Source organism: Rissa tridactyla, chromosome 9, assembly GCF_028500815.1.
Source record: "Rissa tridactyla isolate bRisTri1 chromosome 9, bRisTri1.patW.cur.20221130, whole genome shotgun sequence".
NCBI lineage: Eukaryota > Metazoa > Chordata > Aves > Charadriiformes > Laridae > Rissa > Rissa tridactyla.
Genome location: NC_071474.1, coordinates 12,137,778 through 12,156,315, shown reverse-complemented (window position 1 = coordinate 12,156,315; position 18,538 = coordinate 12,137,778). Strand labels below are relative to the sequence as shown.

General features: G+C 38.2%; 1 protein-coding gene across 3 annotated transcripts; it reads left to right on the top strand.

The window, feature by feature from the left end:
- The first annotated feature begins 8,160 nt into the window (after positions 1-8,160).
- On the top strand, positions 8,161-18,482 carry SPATA5L1 (spermatogenesis associated 5 like 1). 3 transcript variants are annotated; one of them, XM_054213763.1, is made up of 9 exons: positions 8,161-9,358; positions 10,415-10,600; positions 11,966-12,124; positions 12,697-12,846; positions 13,337-13,564; positions 14,898-15,032; positions 15,717-15,842; positions 16,528-16,705; positions 18,393-18,482. In XM_054213763.1, exons 1-8 carry the CDS (start codon positions 8,282-8,284, stop codon positions 16,678-16,680), a joined length of 2,214 nt encoding a protein of 737 aa, XP_054069738.1. In that variant the 5' UTR covers positions 8,161-8,281; the 3' UTR covers positions 16,681-16,705; positions 18,393-18,482. The 3 variants fall into 3 exon arrangements, with proteins under 3 accessions (XP_054069738.1, XP_054069736.1, XP_054069737.1); XM_054213761.1 differs by having other exon boundaries at positions 12,697-12,906; XM_054213762.1 differs by lacking the exon at positions 18,393-18,482 and having other exon boundaries at positions 12,697-12,906; positions 16,528-16,865.
- The last annotated feature ends 56 nt before the right edge of the window (positions 18,483-18,538 follow it).

Genomic DNA, 18,538 nt, shown 5'->3' with positions numbered 1-18,538 from the left:
AGAAGGGAAAAGGGAGCAATGGGAAAAAAAAAGGGGGAAGAAAAGATACCCATTCAGGCTCTCAGGTACTGTCCAGTGACTAGCTAAAACCAGTCCAACAGATCACTACTGCCAAAAGGAGCAATTATGCTTTCCTCACCTCCCAAGTTCCTCCCCCGCCCCGCCACACACCGACCTTGTTCTTCAGTGAGCGAATTCATCACCAGCACCACACATACAAAAAAAAAAAGAAATTAAGAAAAAAGTCTGTCAGTTTAGCATGTTGAATCAAGTGATAAAGGAGTTTGACAACTATTAAAGCTGACCAAAGGAAGCAGTGGGGGAACCCAGATGGGAACAGGACTGCTTCCCCTTCAGTAATGGAAAGCTGTTAAGTTCAAACCAGCTCACCTCATGAAACTCTCGCTTATTAATTAATTACTTCTTCAGATAGCTGAAAGAAAATAACAAAAAGATAACCTACGGTTCATATCCCTGCTCCTTGTGGGAGTGAAAGATGAGGAGCTTCACAGGCTATTTATGTGAGAGCAAAGAGAACAAGAAGGGGAAGATGATAAAAAAATAATTGTAGCGACTAGTCTTTAGCAATCTAAATGAAGTTTAACTCACGTTCACAATTGTATTACATTATTTTTCTCATATTCAGTTCTTTATTGAGAACTTCAATAACAAGTAAAATACAAAACCTTACAGGTCACCAAGACAGTTCCTAAACAAGAAAGTCCATATTCAAAAAGCATAATTCCAATGTGCACATTGCTACATACTATCGTTATGTCAGCAATGAAAAAGGTCTTGTCAGAGAACAGCAAGGACCAGTAGCTCTGCAAGGGATAGGAAACCAGTAGTTAAACTTAATAAGAAGGCTGGCAAGGCACAGCCTCGCAAGCCTAAGTCCAAGCCAACAGTACCCAAGCAACACAGGACCAGGAACAATAGCTACCAGTCCAGGCCATCAGAAAAACCTACGGCAACACGACAGGTCCATAAGCAAGCCAGGATGTCAGCCCCAGACAAGGTCCATAGCTGCACTACAGCTTGCTCTGAAAACAGACACACCTACAACATATCTCAGACCATCACAGAGTAAAGGCCCAGGCCTGAGCTTAAATAGAACTCCTGGGCTCATGAGCAGAGGTGTGGCTGGAGGCCACAGGTGAGAGAGGGCAGTGTAATTAAGGCCTGTCAGCACATGCTGAGTCTTGACAGTTTTTAGGAACAAAAAGAAAGGAAACAAAAGGAAATAAAACCAAACCCACCAAAGTCTTTCTAACATAATTAACCACAGAGCTTCTCTTCCTAAAAGCAGATGGTTTCCCATGCTAACACAACTGGATTAATTGCTAATGCATTTATCTAATTCTGCTGTCTTTAAAGAAAATGGATTTCATATTTCATAAAAATACTTCAAATAAGGACAAAAGATTGTTTTCCTTACAGCATCAAACCCAAATATAAAAACTGATTATCAGGAGTCAAAGGCATACTGACTAGTGGACTAAGCAAAGCAAGTACTGAAAAAAATGACAACCTGAGTGCAGGTAATGCTATCTAGGGTAATACAGGTGTTTCATGTACAACTCATTCTTAATTACTTTAATTACCTTCTGATTCAGTACTTAGTCTTTGTGCTATCACTATATTAGAAATATTTGTCTGCAGATCAGACATCTCCTGGCAATAAAAATCATAAAATACATGACCTTATCTGAAATTTTCAAGTTAAAACTCAATGATATATAAAGTCCTGCTCTAAAACTGTCTAAATGAGAGTCTGACAAGAATACTCTTGTGAATGTGTGAAGAAGTGATATAGTTGTTCTGAACAAAGCAATATGATCTATCATAAAACTCAAAAAAAGGGGAAAAAAAAACCCAAACAAAAACAGAGGAAAGAAGAGAGAGAAAAAAGTATAATACATAACTGTGGCATGGAGGAAGGGAAGTCTAAAAAAAACTGCTAAAAATTTTCAAGACAAGTTCTGGTTGGGAAAACAGATCTGCTGAACAACTAGCTTCATACTCAAGTACTCAAAGTTTTGTTCCTGCTCAACCAGTTCTTCAAAGCAGGCATGGCAAGGATTCCTTTGGAGGAATTCCATGGGGAGAATCCTTGGATGGTTATGGATAGACTCCTGGAATGTAGGACTGTTTCCTATAAAGCACAGAGAGCATTCCTAGAAATTCTTTTTCTAGAAAGACCTTCTAGGAAGCATAGAAGGAATTCCTAGAAAGCACAGAGGGGATGTCTGGATGCACCTGAAAAATTTCTAGAAAGCATAGAGAACATTCTGGGTGATCAGGAAAATTCCTAGGATACACTCAGGAAATCCCTAGAAAGCAGAAGACAAAAGAGAACATTCCTAGAAAACATTGGCAGAAATCCCTATAAAGCAAGGAAGGAAAAATTCCAGAAAGTACCAGGAAAATTCCTATTAAGCCTAAGGACAATTCTTGAAAATTCTTTCAAAGCACAAGGGAAATTCCTAGAAATCACAGTGGGAACTCCTTGAAAGCATTTGGGAAAGTTCCTAGAAAGCACTGGGCAAATCCCTAGAAAGCTGCATGACAATTCTATATAAAGTATACACTAATACGTATAACTGATATGCGGGATTTTCTACGAAGGAATACAAAACATGGCCAGCAGGTCGAGGGAGGTCATCCTCCCCCTCTACTCTGCTGTGGTTAGGCCACATCTGGAGTACTGTGTCCAGTTCTGGGCTCCCCAGTTCAAGGAGGACAGGGAACTACTGGAGAGAGTCCAGCAAAGGGCTACAAAAATGATCAAAGGAATGACACACCTCTCTTATGAGGAAAGGCTGAGAGACCTGGGTCTGCTTAGCCTGGAGAAGAGAAGACTGAGAGGGGATCTCATCAATGCTTACCAGTATCTACAGGGCGGGTGTCAAGAGGATGGGGCCAGACTCTTCTCAGTGGTGCCTGGTGACAGGACAAGGGGCAACGGGCACAAACTGGAACACAGGAAATTCCATCTCAACATGAGGAGGAACTTCTTTACTTTGAGAGTGACAGAGCACTGGGACAGGCTGTCCAGAGAGGCTGTGGAGTCTCCGTCTCTGGAGATATTCAAAACCTGCCTGGGTTCCCGTCCAGCCTGCTCTAGGTGAGCCTGCTTTGGCAGGGGATTTGGACTAGATGCTCTCTGAAGGTCCCTTCCAACCCCTACCATTCTGTGATAAGCTTTCTGGCAGCAGGCAGAGATTTTCCACACTCTGAGAAATGCAAGGCCTAACCTCACACGCCTTGCCCATCCAAAATTAGTACTAACTGCAATGGGAACTCTTTCCATATAAATATACGAGACTAGATGTTCACTAGAAAATTAAGTAAACACATTGAGGGTGGCCCTCCCATAAAGACATGCAGACATACAAAAGCTCTTTCCACTCCTTTTCTAAGCACGTCTTTACAATTTATCCATGATGTTTCGTTATAGCGGAGTCTGGTGCTTGAAATGCTCAATATTTAGTATAAGTACAATATAGCATTTGTACTTAGTCACAGAATCTCCACAAATAGTAAAATCCTGCCCTAAAATATACACATGCCATCTACCCACTTTGAGCTATCTTTATTTGATTAATAGACTATTACAGCACATTTTCAAATCCATTTACAATTTAAAAAGATTATGTTAAAGATGCTGCTAATTTGGCATATTTAAATAAACATTTCAGCTCTGATACTAGGTGTAGTCAAACTTATCAAAAATATAATCAGCTTAGTATCTTCTTTACTTTGTATGCAGGGAATTATTGTAACAAGACACAGTTATTTTTATTTTGTGAGTTATAGTAATTGGGAATTTTGAATAATATTTCATTCTACCAAAAACTAATAGGCATATCGAAAAGAAATATTACTCTTTCTTTTTTAGAATATTATTAGAGTATTGTACATTCTCCTTAACAAGAAGTTAATCTGGCCCACTAAATATGAAAACAAAGAATAAAGGAATATTCCTCCCCAGAAATAAACAGCAACAAACCCAACATGAAAAAGCTGAACCAGTAATGAAGCTGAAAATTATCTGAACGCTCACTGTGCTGGTTTTTCAGTTTCATATTAGAAATGAAGTGAAGACAATGCTGGACAACATTTGATTTCTCCAAAAACTGATGACTCCTTCCTTCAAATTATCAGATTTGAAAAGAGAAATGCAGCCATTCTTGAAGATCAGCTGCCATCTAGTGAATGGTAAGAAAACTGTTTAAAACCTTATTTTGAATTTTTTGACAGTTTAAACTAGATTCTGGGGGGAATGCCTTTTTGCCATTTTGTCGTTGTTAATTTTGGGGTCTGTAAATTAATCAGGAGCATGGCTATTAAAAGCGATGCATCCCAAAGCACAACAAAGTTTTGTACTAAAATATATAAACAAGGTCTTGGTCCCACAGTTTGCTCCAAAAACCTGCGCACTTTCAAAAAGTCATTTTAGTGTTTTTTGGGCTCCACTTCATTATACCGAAAAGAACTGAACTATCAGTGTCTTAAAGTCAAATATTCAGTATCACAACAATATACTACAGTTAAAAATTGAAGAAGTTTAAATTAAAATTCACTGACTGAGATGTGCGCATTAAGCAACAATATCATAGTTTTTATATTGGACACTAAGCATGTTGTTAGATTTATTTATGTTTTACACTTAGTAGCAATTTATAGATAACTAGAATAAATCCAAAAATATTAGCAGTGTGCATCAATACTGTCAAATTAACCATTCTTATGTAAGACTACTGTGTTTCCTGAATTAGTACTTCATTTCTGTTTCATATTGTTGTGAAACAAAAAGTGTTCTGTTCATATTTCAGAAATTATTACTGATAAATACCTGCCAAGCAGGCTGGTGGCATTGTCTTGTATTTCCCCTAAACCATTGCCTGCAGTTCCACAATCAATGTGATGACACAAGCTGGAACTGCCAACAAAAGAGGTCACATCCCTCCCTCCTCTTCCGGCTACCCATTTCAAGCCATTCTTTGCACTGACACAGGCAATTGCATGGCCTTGCAATGCACAAAATCAAGATTTAGTGCCAGTTAACTAACTCACAAAAAAATATTTAAAAAAAGCACTACACCAAATAAGCTCATCATCTTTGCCATACTGATGCTTTTCTTATCAAAAGGAAGGACAGGAATTATATAATGAAGCTGATAAAGGGTGGAACCCTCTCTTTTACTGTCTAAACTAATCATGGAATCATGATAAACAAAAGGCAGGAAGGAAAAGAGACTGTTGCTGTGCTACTTATCCAATTACATTTACAAAAATCTGTCCAGGAGTAGACTAGCTTGCCACTGTCAATAATTTAAAAAATACTGAAATTGGAAATCAGCTTTACTAGTTGTCCTTCCCCGTGCTAAAAACAGTCACTTGCAACCAAATATCAGTAACACAGACATTTAATAAAACTTAACTTCAGCTGTGAAAATTTTAGGAAGTTATTTTCTTACAAAACAATGGGCCATAATAACAAATGTTATCAATAGATAATACCACACTTTCACTACAGACATGTTAAGAAGAGGCAAAAAAATGGCAAACATAGAGCTCTGCTCCTGAGTTTGCAAGTTCCCAGTAATGTTAACTTGTTTGGGTTTTTTTTAACTACATTTCAATGGTATTCAAAACAGTAACTCGGGCAGAATTCTTAAAAGAACATAATAAAAAATAAGAAAAAAAAATCTCTGTGTTTTCCTCTGTTATTCCATTGGGTTTTGTTGCCTAGCTGACCCGAACTTTGCCAATTCTGATTCTATTTCCTTCGTTCTCCCGACAAAAACCTATGTGAACATCTGTATTTTCGTCTGTCAGCTAAGACATTTCTAAGCAATAATCCAAGCCTTACACATAATATCTAACATTTTTTCTAGTTAGACACATACTTAGTGGCAAAGAAGTGTAATTCAAATGTACTATTTTCTTCAACTTATTTTGCACTCAATTACGCATAAAGAGATCAAGAACTTTTCCACCTGCTACAATTACACATATTGACAGTAACTGCATTCAGTAGGTCACTTGCTGCATAATTCAAGTCCATGACTTCAAAGAGACTTTAGATCAATACATACAACATTCAACAGTATTACAAAATTGTTTCACACTTTTCTGACATGTAAAAATACGGGTAATTTCCACTGTTGTACTATGACATCGGAAATACTGACAGAAAAGGTATACCTAACCAGATATTCTTGTTCTACTGAGTTGGGGGGAAATTTTATTTTCTTACCACTTAAAAATTACATGTGCATTTTTCTGTATCAAAGAAAATTTTAAATTGGAAAAATAGATGGGATTGCTGCAAAGCATGTCTTCCACGCATGTGGCATTAAAAAAATCAGCAAGAAGTCACTAAAGACAACAGAAGCCCAAATTAATAATTCTAACAACTATTATTTTGGAATTCTTTGTCACTCAAGATTAAATTTGCAGGTGTTTTCCTTCTCATAAGAAATCAGATTTTCCAGATTTTACAGTAAGTCTGTTACAAAGAACAACTATAGGAATATAAACCACAGAGCTCATTTAAAATGCACAATTTCCATACTTTTCTTCCCTAAGCACAACTTCTTAAAACCAAGCAGAATGTCTACCACTTACAGTTTGGAACTCTCTGAAACACAAATCTGCCATTTTAAACAGAGTATGTTTTTTGTTTAATCAAGTATGTACTGGAGGGCACTTGTGTTTATGAGAACCTTTGAGGGAAAGAAATAAAAAGAGAATGTGTTTATAAGATGTTGGCTTGTAAATACATTCTTCTTCTTGGAATGAAAGCTCCTTATAATCTTTTGTCTGTACATTCTCTGGACAGACATTAGTCTGTTCCACACTAAATACCTAATAAGTCTGTATATTCCATATAAGCATTTGCATACACATGCAGTACAAAAATGTGCTATGAAAAGAAACATTAAGTAGATATCCAGGAGAAAAGGAACAGAAAATAAACACTGAAAGGAGAAAATTTGATCATGAATTGAAAGGAAATAGAACATAGACCTTTTTGCACATAATTAGGCATAAAGAGAAGACTTGCTGTTTTTCACGCTGCTCAGCCCTACACCCTTCTTCTGAGTTCCCACTCACCACCTAAAATTAGCTGAAATGGCTCTGTTAACGCTGCCTGCTTTTGTTCGTATATGATGCTAAAATATTTTGCGTACAGCCCTTGGTTCAGTAGGGAATGTGATTAAGCAGGACACCAGCAAAAAGATTTCCTTATGCTTCCCCTCCAGAGGCCTTCAAAATACATGCTGGACAGGTCGTAGTTGTGCTGTAAGCCACCCTTTGTGTTTTCTGTGAACATAACTATGGCTGACTGGCGTTGTGTATTTGAGATCCCAATTCTTGCACATATGTGGTCTCAAATGAAGCCTGCATGTATTCAGTACATGTGTAACTTGGCTCGCATGAAGCCACCTGCAAGAATAAAATTATGTACATACTAAATTTCACAGATCATGATTTTATCTCGTAACCCACAATGCTGACAGATCTCCTGGAAGGTTTTTGTAAAAGGACTGCACAATTCATGGCATAACTTAAGGCGGCAGTGGATCAAAAGGTTATACAATTAATTTTCTTCAGTGCTGACTGAGCATGTCACAACAACATACTACTACAGGTTTACCAATTGTTGAAAAAAAATGTGTGTCCTAATTACTTGTATCAGCAGGTTGTCAACTCAATGCATGGCTCTCCACTTGCTTTTCTTAACCAGCACCTACACCTGACTCAACCCCAACCGCTGGTAAATAAGGTGCAACCCTGAGTCGAGGGAGGCACTGACAGGGGACACAGGAAAGCGCATGCCCAACTTTGAGGAAAATGTTTAAAAAGCGCCAACCTGACAAGCAGGAGGCAACATGAGGAAGGCCCACCAAAATCAGCTCTGTGGAAAAGGCGGCGAGTGATAATGACGAGGGGAATGTCAATACTTTCGTTTGTGGGAAGAGGTATAAGAAGCCAGGAGAGAGCTCACAACTGGGCAGCTTGACATTAGAAGGCAGCATTTACCTCACGCCCAGCGCTCCCTCACTGAGCTCCCCCATCCGCGCCTGAGGCGGCAGCGCGAGGGAAGGCGGGAACGCCCCCAGTGCGCGTGCTCCGCTGTGGCGCATGCGCGGGGCTGAGGCGCGGCGGCCCCTGTCAGCGCGGCCGCCTGCGGCGGGGGCTGGCGGGCCCCGGCGGAGCGGGGTGAGTAAAGAGCTGGACGGGTCCGCGCAGAGAAGGAGGGAACGCGATGGAGGCGGCAGCCTTGAAGGTGCTTCCCCTGGACCCGGGAGATGAAGGCACCCAGAGGTGCAGGGTGGGACCTGCCGCCCTCTCCCTCCTGGGAGCCAGGATCGGCGCCCCGCTGAGGGTCTCTCTGCCTAGCGGCTGCTGTCTCTGCACGGCCTGGCCCAGGCACGATTTGGCTGACGGGTACCTGCAGGTTGATCTGACCTGCAAAACGGCGGGTGTGACCGCAGGGGACCTGAGGGGCCTCACGCTGGGTGTCGGCCAGCTGAAACTTCTGGCGTGGCGCCAGTTAAAAAAGGCGGCTGTGAAAGTGGTCCTTAAGGGCTCCGCAGTGAAAAAGTCGACTCGCAGAGCAGTCTTGCAGGAGACGATCAGAGAACTGCTAAGAAATGTTTATGTTTCACTTCATTATGTTGTTACTGTTGCCCCAAATCTTGAAAATCCTGTGGTGTGCATTGAAATCCTGTCTGTGGACCCTGTGACAGATGAAGCCGGACTGATAACCCCCCAAACAAGCATAAAAATTAAGGAGGTGGTCACTTTTGAATGGTACAGGCATTTATCAGAAGACACTGCAAAAACTTCGATTGCGGGACTAGATGATGTGGCAAAGTCTTTGAAAGAAATGATTGATCTGCCTTTCCGCTTCCCAAAAACTTTCAAGAAGTTAGGGCTTTCTGTCCCTAATGGGGTGTTATTAATAGGGCCCCCGGGAGCAGGGAAAACTCTTATTGTAAAGGCAGTAGCCAAAGAAGTGGGTGCGTATCTGCTTTGCATCAGTGGCCCAGCTCTCTATGGTTCAAGACCAGGAGAAAGTGAAGAGAATTTGCGAAGAGTCTTTGAAAAGGGCAAAGAAATGTCATATGAAGGCCCAACCATTCTGTTTATTGATGAGGTTGACTCTTTATGCCCAAAGCGAGGAAGTTCGAACAATGCTCCTGAAGATCGTATTGTTGCTCAGTTGCTAACGCTACTGGATGGTGTAGATAGTGAGGGTAAGATGGTCATTATGGCAGCAACAAACAGGCCTGGTGCCTTAGACCCTGCACTGAGAAGACCTGGCAGATTTGACAGAGAGGTAAGCAAACCCTGTTATTCATATGTGCTTTTTTTTGCACGTTTGAGGTGCAGCAGGGGTCAGTTAATAAAGTAATTTACTTTTTTTATGTCTACCAGTCTTGTTTCATAGTGGGATTCTACAGGCTTGAGATGTCCTGTTTCTTTAGTTTGGGTAAGATAGGGAGCATGTTTCACTCAGGAAACTGAGAACTCCAAATACTTGAAAATGAACAAGGAGAGTATGCTTCTTTATGATAAAGACATGGACCTGTTCTAGAGGTTTTTTTTTTTTGCTTACAGGTGCTTAGCATTGCAGACATAGATTTTTTTTTTTTTTTCATTTAAACCCTAGACTGAACATTTATGCATTTCTCCTTAAAAGCTTATTGTGACAGAGAACTAGTAGCCTGTTGTGTCAAAAATTCTATTCAGATTCAGTAACAGGGGCTAGGTCTATTGTGGAAGACTTCTGCTAACCTAATGGTCAAAAGAAGAACAAACATATGCACTAATGCAGCACATAATGCTTTTGCTTACATTGTTTATTTTGCTGGCTAAATGTACTCCTGGGCCATCTCCAGGAGTGGGGGCATGCTTTCACAATTATAATTTTATTATTTTCCAGGACTTATAGATTGTTGAGATATATTCTATGGTGGTATTTTACGAGGGTTTTAATCATGTATGAATGTTTGTCTAATTGATTTTTTTTTTCTTTCGGATGAATCTAATTCAGTCCTTGTGATGCAAGGAAATTATTATTTTGATGTTATATCTTATGTTGAAATTACCTTAAAATAGGACTTGATGGACACTAGCTCACAGTGTCTTGTGAACAACTGTTTATACAATGTTCACTTGGAAAGTAAGTGTAAATGGAGGGTATTTTAAATAGTTGTCATTTGTATAGCTCTAGTAATGAGTTTCTTGTAAAATTCTTTAGTTGCAGTATAAGTACGTATAAATCTTCAGTAAGCAGTATAAAGTGGAGGCAAAGTTGCTTCCTAGGTGTATGAAATAAGAGGAATATAGCAAAATATCAATTTAAATTTTTTGTTTATTGTATTTGCTTTAGATTATTATTGGGACACCAACACTTACACAAAGAAGATCCATCCTGCAGTTGTTGACATCTAGTATGCCGATTTCTACAGATGTTGATTTGGTTAAACTGGCAGAAATGACAACTGGGTATGTTGGAGCTGACCTTACAGCACTCTGCAGAGAAGCTGCTATGCAGGCTGTGTTCCACAGCTCTTTGGTATGGTTGCAAATCAGTCAAGAAGAATGTTGTTAATATATGTACCAACCTTTCCCCATTAATACTCAGCTTACTTGAAAAGCTCAACAAATTGAATAACTCACAAATTAAAATACTGAAAAAATACCAAGTGTGTTATAAATGTAAATATACCGCTTCACTTGTCCTTTCAGTTCTCACCAAAAAAGGCTGTTCTCCCCTTTTTGGGTGAAAAGCTTTGCTGAAAGTTTTTATCCTCATCCCTAGCTTTTTAGGATTGCGCGAAGCAGAGATTTTAATCTTTTTTGGCAAACTAAACTAGAATGTCCACCAAAGCTCTCTCTTGAAGCTATCAGCAATTTAGAATTCTACTTCTTAATAATAACTGCAAATTAAAGTTTAGATTGACACATAAATATGTAACTGCTAGTGATAATAACTATTATCATTTGGGTTGTATGGCTAGATATAACATTGTTGTAGATTGTAGACACAAGGTAAACAACTTCCCAGTGTGCAGAAATTTAACGTCTTAGCAATTCTCTAATTCCATATCTATAATACCTGTTTCTTAATATTCTTTCTATCTAGTCTGACTTTTACAAGAATTGTAAAATACTGTTGCTATGGTTTTTTCATCTGGAATAACTGAGTGGAGATTTAAAGCCATATTTGCAAAATTTCCAGAGTCAGAGCATCTACAGAGAACAGTAGAACCCTCTGTCTTCACTCAGTGGTAGAAAGAAGAGAGCATCCTATTATTATACGTTCCATCTCCAGATACCTTACAAGTATTGAAAATAATAAGCAAAATAATTTGAGCCTGGTATCTCAGAAAGAAGTAGATGGACAAATGAAAATAATGAATAAGTAGATGACCTGTTTGCCTTGAGAACTGCATTCGCTTTGTAAAATACATCTTAGTTCTATTACTGCATCTGTAGTTTAATAGTGGCATTTTCTAGCCTATTTGAGATAATAAAGTGCCTTACTTTCTCCAGTATGTGGTGAAAATGTAAGTTGGAATATTTTTATTTGTATTTAAGAGATTCTAGGGTTTGATGTGTAGTAACCTTGAAACCAGCAACCATTTGATTCAGCAGATCACTGTGTAATGGAGCTATAATTTAGGGAAAAACATTATTTTTCTTTAAAACATTAATTTCTGTTAAAATTGGCTTTTCCTGTGTAAAAACTTGACATTAAAGAGAATATATTCTGCTTTGCATTGTATCTTTGTGTCTGCAGTGCTTAAGCTTGTTAGGGTGGGAATTTGCTTCTTTATTAGTTGTGTTTGGCCTTTTGTGAAGTGTTTTGCATACTAATGGGCCATTATAAGTTATTATGTAAAAGTATTGTTAATGTGCTTTATCTGTGTTTCTTCAGGATTCAACTGAAACAGCAATTGACATGGCAGATTTCCAAGAAGCTTTTAAAAAAATCCAACCATCCTCTTTTCGAAGTACAGTTGGACTAACAGAGTGTAAACCTGTCACTTGGGAGCAAATTGGTGGTCTTGAAGATGTGAAATTAAAGTTAAAACAGGTAACGTATAAAACAAATTTAGATAAGCAGCTAGTTTCTAATAACCATGTCCTCAGAGGTATTCTGTATGCTACATTATAGAAATGAATTCTCTTGCAAATTACCTGATTATAAATTGTATTTTAAACATTTTTTTTATATTACATTAAGTTATTACAATGTTTTTAAGTTAGAAATCTTCCAGTCACAAGGTATCACCACCAAGTGTAACATCATGGGAAAATAGGCATGTTTTTTAGTAGCTGAAAATCACTTAACTTGTAGCCAGATAATTTTTTTGATTCCTGAATTTGTAGCCAGAGATGGCTATTGTGTATCATCTTCCAAGGCTTGCCTTTTGTTCTGTTTGGGACAGAGAGGAAACTTTAAGAAGGGTGGCGTTATATGAAGGAAGACCAAATTAGTATTCTCTGATTTCAAATTAATGTTTGTACATTAATGTTGTAAATGTACAAATGTAAATTAATGTTTGTACAAGGAGAGTAATTAATGTGCACAGCAATTTTATTGATTACATATGAACTCTAGTTTCATTACTAAGAATTTCATCCCTTTTTTTTATGTATTGACAGTGTATTGAGTGGCCTATGAAATTTCCTCAGGCGTTTGCTAGGATGGGCCTGTCTCATCCAAAGGGAATTCTTCTCTACGGACCATCAGGGTGTGCCAAAACCACACTGGTGAAGGCTGTGGCCACAAGTTGTCACTGTTCCTTTCTCTCTGTAAGTGGCGCTGACCTTTTCTCACCTTATGTTGGAGATTCCGAGAAGATTTTATCTCAGGTACAGTCTGTAGCTTATTTTTGTAAGGTTGTTGTAAGGTCTATAGCTTATTTTTGCTTGGTTTTTGTAAAGCATTAGTTAGCCCTAAATTTTGTTAATGAAAAGATGATAGTTAAGGCTCTCATTTGATTATTAAATAGAAATGACTTACAGATTCACATTTATATCAACTGAGAATCTGGCCCTAAAATTATACCAGTTTTAAATTGTGAAAGTATTTATACCATTGTGTTTTCAGTTCATTTAAAAAAATTAAAAGAAGCAGAATTCACCTATAGTAAACATAAGCCAGAACAGCTCTTGTGAATCTGTATGAATGTATCTTTAAAGTTAAGTAAAATACAAAATACACGTAAATAAATGTTTTCACCTTACCTGATAGAATGTACATATTAATATTTTACTTTATTAATTAAAAAAAACCCCACAGGTTTTTCGCCAAGCAAGAGCAAATACTCCAGCAATAATATTCCTAGATGAGATTGATTCTATCTTGGGATCTCGGTCACACTGCAAAACTGGCCATGGTGTCTCAGAGCGGGTTCTTTCTGTTCTTCTCAATGAGCTGGATGGTATTGGGCTGAAAGTCACAGAAAGAAGAGGAAGCAAACTACAGCTTGAGGGTCGATGTCAAGAACAAAGTGATGAGGAAATAAAGGTATTTATGTTCCTTTTTCTATATAAAAATAATGATAAATGCTATCCAGTTGTTCAAAAAATTTTAGTTGATTGCATTCACAGTTTTTAAAATTAAAATCCTCAAGCTTAAAAATGTGAAAGATGCTGTTCTACTCTTTCACAATTTTTAGTTTTTAGAAAATACCATAGATAAGTTGCTAACTGTTCTTACATACACTGCTCCTCAATGAAACTTTGTTTGAACAAAAAACCCACGCAGGCTACTGAGCATTACTAGTTGGTGTTCATCTTCTGTCACAAAAATCTTCATGCATGACTTGACACTAAGGTAATTTTTTAGACTAATTATTCTGGTTTTACTATTATACAGGTTCCTTCCTCAACTTACTACTTATAAGCCTTTTCCCTACTTCATGTGCAGTGCTTTCTCATCCATGATTTATACAAAACCAGTACCATTATGATCAGTTACTTATCTAAACAAAAAGTTTGCAGCTGGACTTTTCAGTGAATTGTTCACAACACTTAATATCAAACTTTTCTGTATTTAAATTTCTGTCTTAATATTATGATACTTTCTGGGGGAACACTGAAGTAAACAGTTTCAGAATTGTAGGATACTGAATTTTTGCATATAAAAGGTCTTTGTTACAATCTGGCCAACAGAAAGTCCATATTTATCATCAAGGCAGATACAAACTGTATTTAGAATCACAGAATGGTTGGAGTTGGAAGGGACCTTAAAGATCACCTAGTTCCAACCCCCCCTGCCATGAGCAGGGACACCTCCCACTAGACCAGGCTGCTCAAGGCCTTATCCAGCCTGGCCTTGAACACCTCCAGGGGTGGGGCATCCACAGCTTCCCTAGGCAACCTGTGCCAGTGCCTCACTACTCTTACAGTAAAGAATTTCTTCCCGATGTCCAATCTAAATCTGCCCTCTTTCAGTTTAAAACTGTTACCCCGTGTCCTATCGCTACACTCTCTGATAAAGAGTCCCTCCTCATCTTTCCTGTAGGCCCCCTTTAGGTACTGGAAGGCTGCTATAAGGTCTCCCCAGAGCCTTCTCTTCTCCAGGCTGAACAACCCCAACTCTCTCAGCCTGTCCTCACAGCAGAGGTGCTCCAGCCTTCTGATCATTTCTTCCTTGTCATCTAACCTGGCCTGCAAGAAGGCATGTTTTGCCTCAAGAAAAATAAAATACTAATATTGAAAGGAAAATAACTACATGTAAAGATACGGCATCTTTTTGCCCTTCCCCTTTTCTCATTAGTAGTTAACTAATGTCTCTAGATAATATCTATCCTAACCGTGTTGCGCTATTTTTTTTTTTTATATCATCTGTTACTTAGCTAGAGTTTCAGGAAACTTTGAACAAAGATTTCATGGTAGTTGCTGCAACAAATAGACCGGATATGTTGGATGATGCCTTATTGCGTCCCGGAAGGATAGACAAGGTCATCTATATTCCACCTCCAGATCTGAAGGTGAGGTATTACAAATCCATACGAGGCTTTAAATGGCAAAATATTAATTGCCAGCATACTTTACTTTAAGAGCAAAGGGGGCATATTCCTATAATACATTTAACAATTCATGGGCGATTCACTGAAGATCAGTCACCAAACTCAGGGTACAATGGAGAAGTTTAAAAAGGAATAATTATATTTGTAATTTAAAGACCAGTAACATTTTAACTGGTGTATGTAGTTATAGTATTACATATAGAAAATAGACAATATCTGGAATAATTCTGTATTATTATTAAAATCAAGCTGCAGTTTAGGAAGTACCATGACAAGTTCACTGTCGTTGCTTCAAATCATTCTTGTACCCTGTTTCCAAGGGTAGTGTAGGTACTTGTCCTGAGCCTCCCCCCCAACAAATATTGAGCCAAGCAGGCCAAATATGGATTCTTTAGCCTAAAATACTGTGTTTTGATGAAGTAATGAGTAACTGTGAATAACAGACTTTAATAATGAGATAACTGTAAGAGTAAGTATAATCTCCATTAATAGCCTTTTATTCACTCTTCCACCAAAACTAACATAGTTTTGGTACTCTTTTGGATTTTCCTTAGTTCTAACTTCAGATTTTGTACTGCTTTGGAGAGGCATTAATTGTTGGTTGGTTTGGTTTTGTTTTCTTGTATAATATGCACCAACGTGCAGGGAAGGCTTTCCATTTTGAAAATCTGCACAGAAAAAATTCCATTAGATAGTGATGTGTCATTAGAAGATGTGGCAGTCCTAACAGACCTCTTCTCTGGAGCTGATATTGAAAATCTGTGCAAGGAGGTAAGAAATACTCATGGTTAGTCTGTGAACTGAACAGTAAATGAAACCTTTCAGTGAAAAAAGAGAGATAACTCACAGATGTTACTGAGCCATCTGTAGTACAGATTCTCTCACAGTTTGTAATGAAAATATAAAGAGAATGAGTAAAGTGGAAGAACTGAACAATGGTTGGTTCTTCAAATAAAAAAGCCAAATAAGAATAAAGGCTTTCTCTGATAATTTACTAGAAGTTAAGGAATTGTACTACCCTTTGTTTCACATGGCCCTTCCTAGTCCAAGCTCATATCTAGATGGGTTGCATTCCATGTACTGCAAGCAACTGCAGCATTTTTATCTGAAATTAGCATGTACTGTCAAGGCTAGAGAGGAAAAAAAATTGAGAAATCTGTAAGTATTTGACATAAGTTACACAAAAAGAGAGAAGACTAGGAAGGAAATACAAAAATATAAGTGATCAAGGGGATATTGTCTAATCCAGACAAAAAAGTGAATGAAAAACTTATAGTAATCTTATTTGATTACTGTATCTATTGCTAAATAACTATAAATTACACAATGCTGTTTTGAGATACTTTACCTAAAACTTGGTTTCATGTAAAATATTTTAGAATACTTACAATAACTTCTTTGCAACTTAAAACATAAGCACTTCAAGTTGTTTCTTTTCTTTCTTTTTCTTTTAAAGGCTGCTTTGTTGGCATTGCAAGAGAATGGACTTGAAGCAACTGTTGTAAAACACGAGCATTTTGTAAAATCATTGAGGACTGTAAAACCATCCTTAAACATAAAAGACTTGGAATTTTATGAAAAATTTAATAATCAAGAATTAGCCTCTTGAATCAAAAAGGAGTGATGTGGCATAGGTATTTTTAAATATATTACAAAGACTTTGCAATGGCTTACATCTTTTCCTGCTTTTTTTATACTGAACTTACTGTAGTTTTCAGTGTATATGAATACAGTAAAATTTCACTTATGAAAAATCTGTGACTTCAATAATGGAGAATAAATCAAAGTCCTGTTTGTTTTGGCTAGGCTTCCTCTGTCTGATGAAAGGAGTAATTGAGATACTTGGATAAAGCACTGTGGAACAGCTTAGCGTTACTGTAGATTTCCTAGTTTTCAGTACAAACACTAGCATAACAAGAATATTTAATTTAAATTGTGTTGTGAAGTCTCCAAAGGACAGTGAATATTTAAAAAAAAAAACAGAGAAGCTTTCAGAATGATAAATAGAAAGAAGCAAGTCCCATACTATGTAAAGTGTAAGGTGTTTTGTATGTGCGTATCTATAGGCTTGCTTTCTTACAAGCAGATTCCAAAATACAGTGGCAGTAAAAAGGTTGTCGGTGCTTAATACCTTGTTAAGTTTAGGAGTCTGGGTTTTTTGAAATAATTTTAGAGCAGTTACTACTTACTGTACAAACATTTGGATTGAGTAAGCAGATACTAAGCCTCTAATCAAACAATTCAAACTATAATAATTCCTTTAGAGATGGGAGTTTTGTTTTAACAGTTTCTGCAGAATTCTTTTCCCCACCCAACCATTCTTTGTCAATACATGTTTGTAAGTTGTCTTCTAAAATACACAGATATATCAAAGGAAATAATTAAGTGTGCATTTTAACTTACCAGGGTAGGACATTTTTAATTGTTTTCTCCTTTTCCCCATGAAAATGATTGCGAACTAAATACTCTACTGTTGAAGGTAGTTTCTTATTTCAGCTGAGGTTCTTAAGTTATAAACCCATTAACAAATTTATTTTTTTTTTCTCATAATGAGGACACTAGGGACTGTGTCACTGCAGCACAGTTTACCATGAGGTGGATCACAAAAGGAAGTTCTAAGGCAGTTAGCGACTGCGGAGGGCAAAGGGGAGTAGCAGAGGCTGCTTAGGAACCCTTAGGAAAGGGTTCAGGTGTAAATGACTGGCCTACAGCTTGGTGGCTCTGATCTCCATTTCCTAGGGAAGGACCATCCTGCTGCTTTATTGCTGGCAACAATTAGGCCAGTGCCACTGAATGTCCCAAACACCCAAATCTTTCTCAGCAGCAGTGCTGGAAGTACAAGTATGAAAACCTTCAAGGTAACTCTCCGTTTTGCTTTCCAGTGTTTGAGAGTACTGCTTTAGAATTCCCAGACCTGAAAGTCGTTAGAACAGCAAAATGCTGTCAGCTCCTTTCTTTCAAAGATGCTTCTACCTGACTTCTGTACTTGGTCCCTAGACGGACCAGCAGAGCTAATTGTGCCCTGTCCCCTCCTTGCTACAGTGAAGCCAGCAGAGGTGCAGCAAAGAAAACCTCTCCTTCCTCTTCCTGCTTTCTGGGGGGAGAAACAGATTTATGCTCCTCTAGCTGCCCCCATAGGAGTTTTTTTTGTAGACAGAGGTACTGGAAAGTGATAGGACCTGCATAACACAGTAGTACGGTGGGAACCCGGGCCAGGGTTAAACTTTTGGTGCAGTAAAAGGGGACAGAATGAAATCGGGCTCCTGTTCTGGTCACGGGGCACCTTGCTGGGCTCTGAGAAGAACCTGTGCCTTTGCCTAGACACGCTGCTCTTCAGGCACCTCCTGGAGAAAGGGACAAACAAGGAGACAAAGGAGAAAGGGAGAAGCAAGGTTTGCGTGAAGCAGTAACGGAGAGGGAAGGAGTGGCGGGAAGAGCACACGCCGCGTCCCTTGCGAGACCGGAGC

Bases quoted from the DNA above. Each gene is read 5' to 3' on its own strand.
- SPATA5L1 (XM_054213761.1), top strand. From the start codon at position 8,282: ATGGAGGCGGCAGCCTTGAAGGTGCTTCCCCTGGACCCGGGAGATGAA. The intron at 12,907-13,336 runs GTACAGTCTGTA...AAAACCCCACAG, and splicing joins CCGAGAAGATTTTATCTCAG to GTTTTTCGCCAAGCAAGAGC. The intron at 15,033-15,716 runs GTGAGGTATTAC...ACCAACGTGCAG, and splicing joins TTCCACCTCCAGATCTGAAG to GGAAGGCTTTCCATTTTGAA.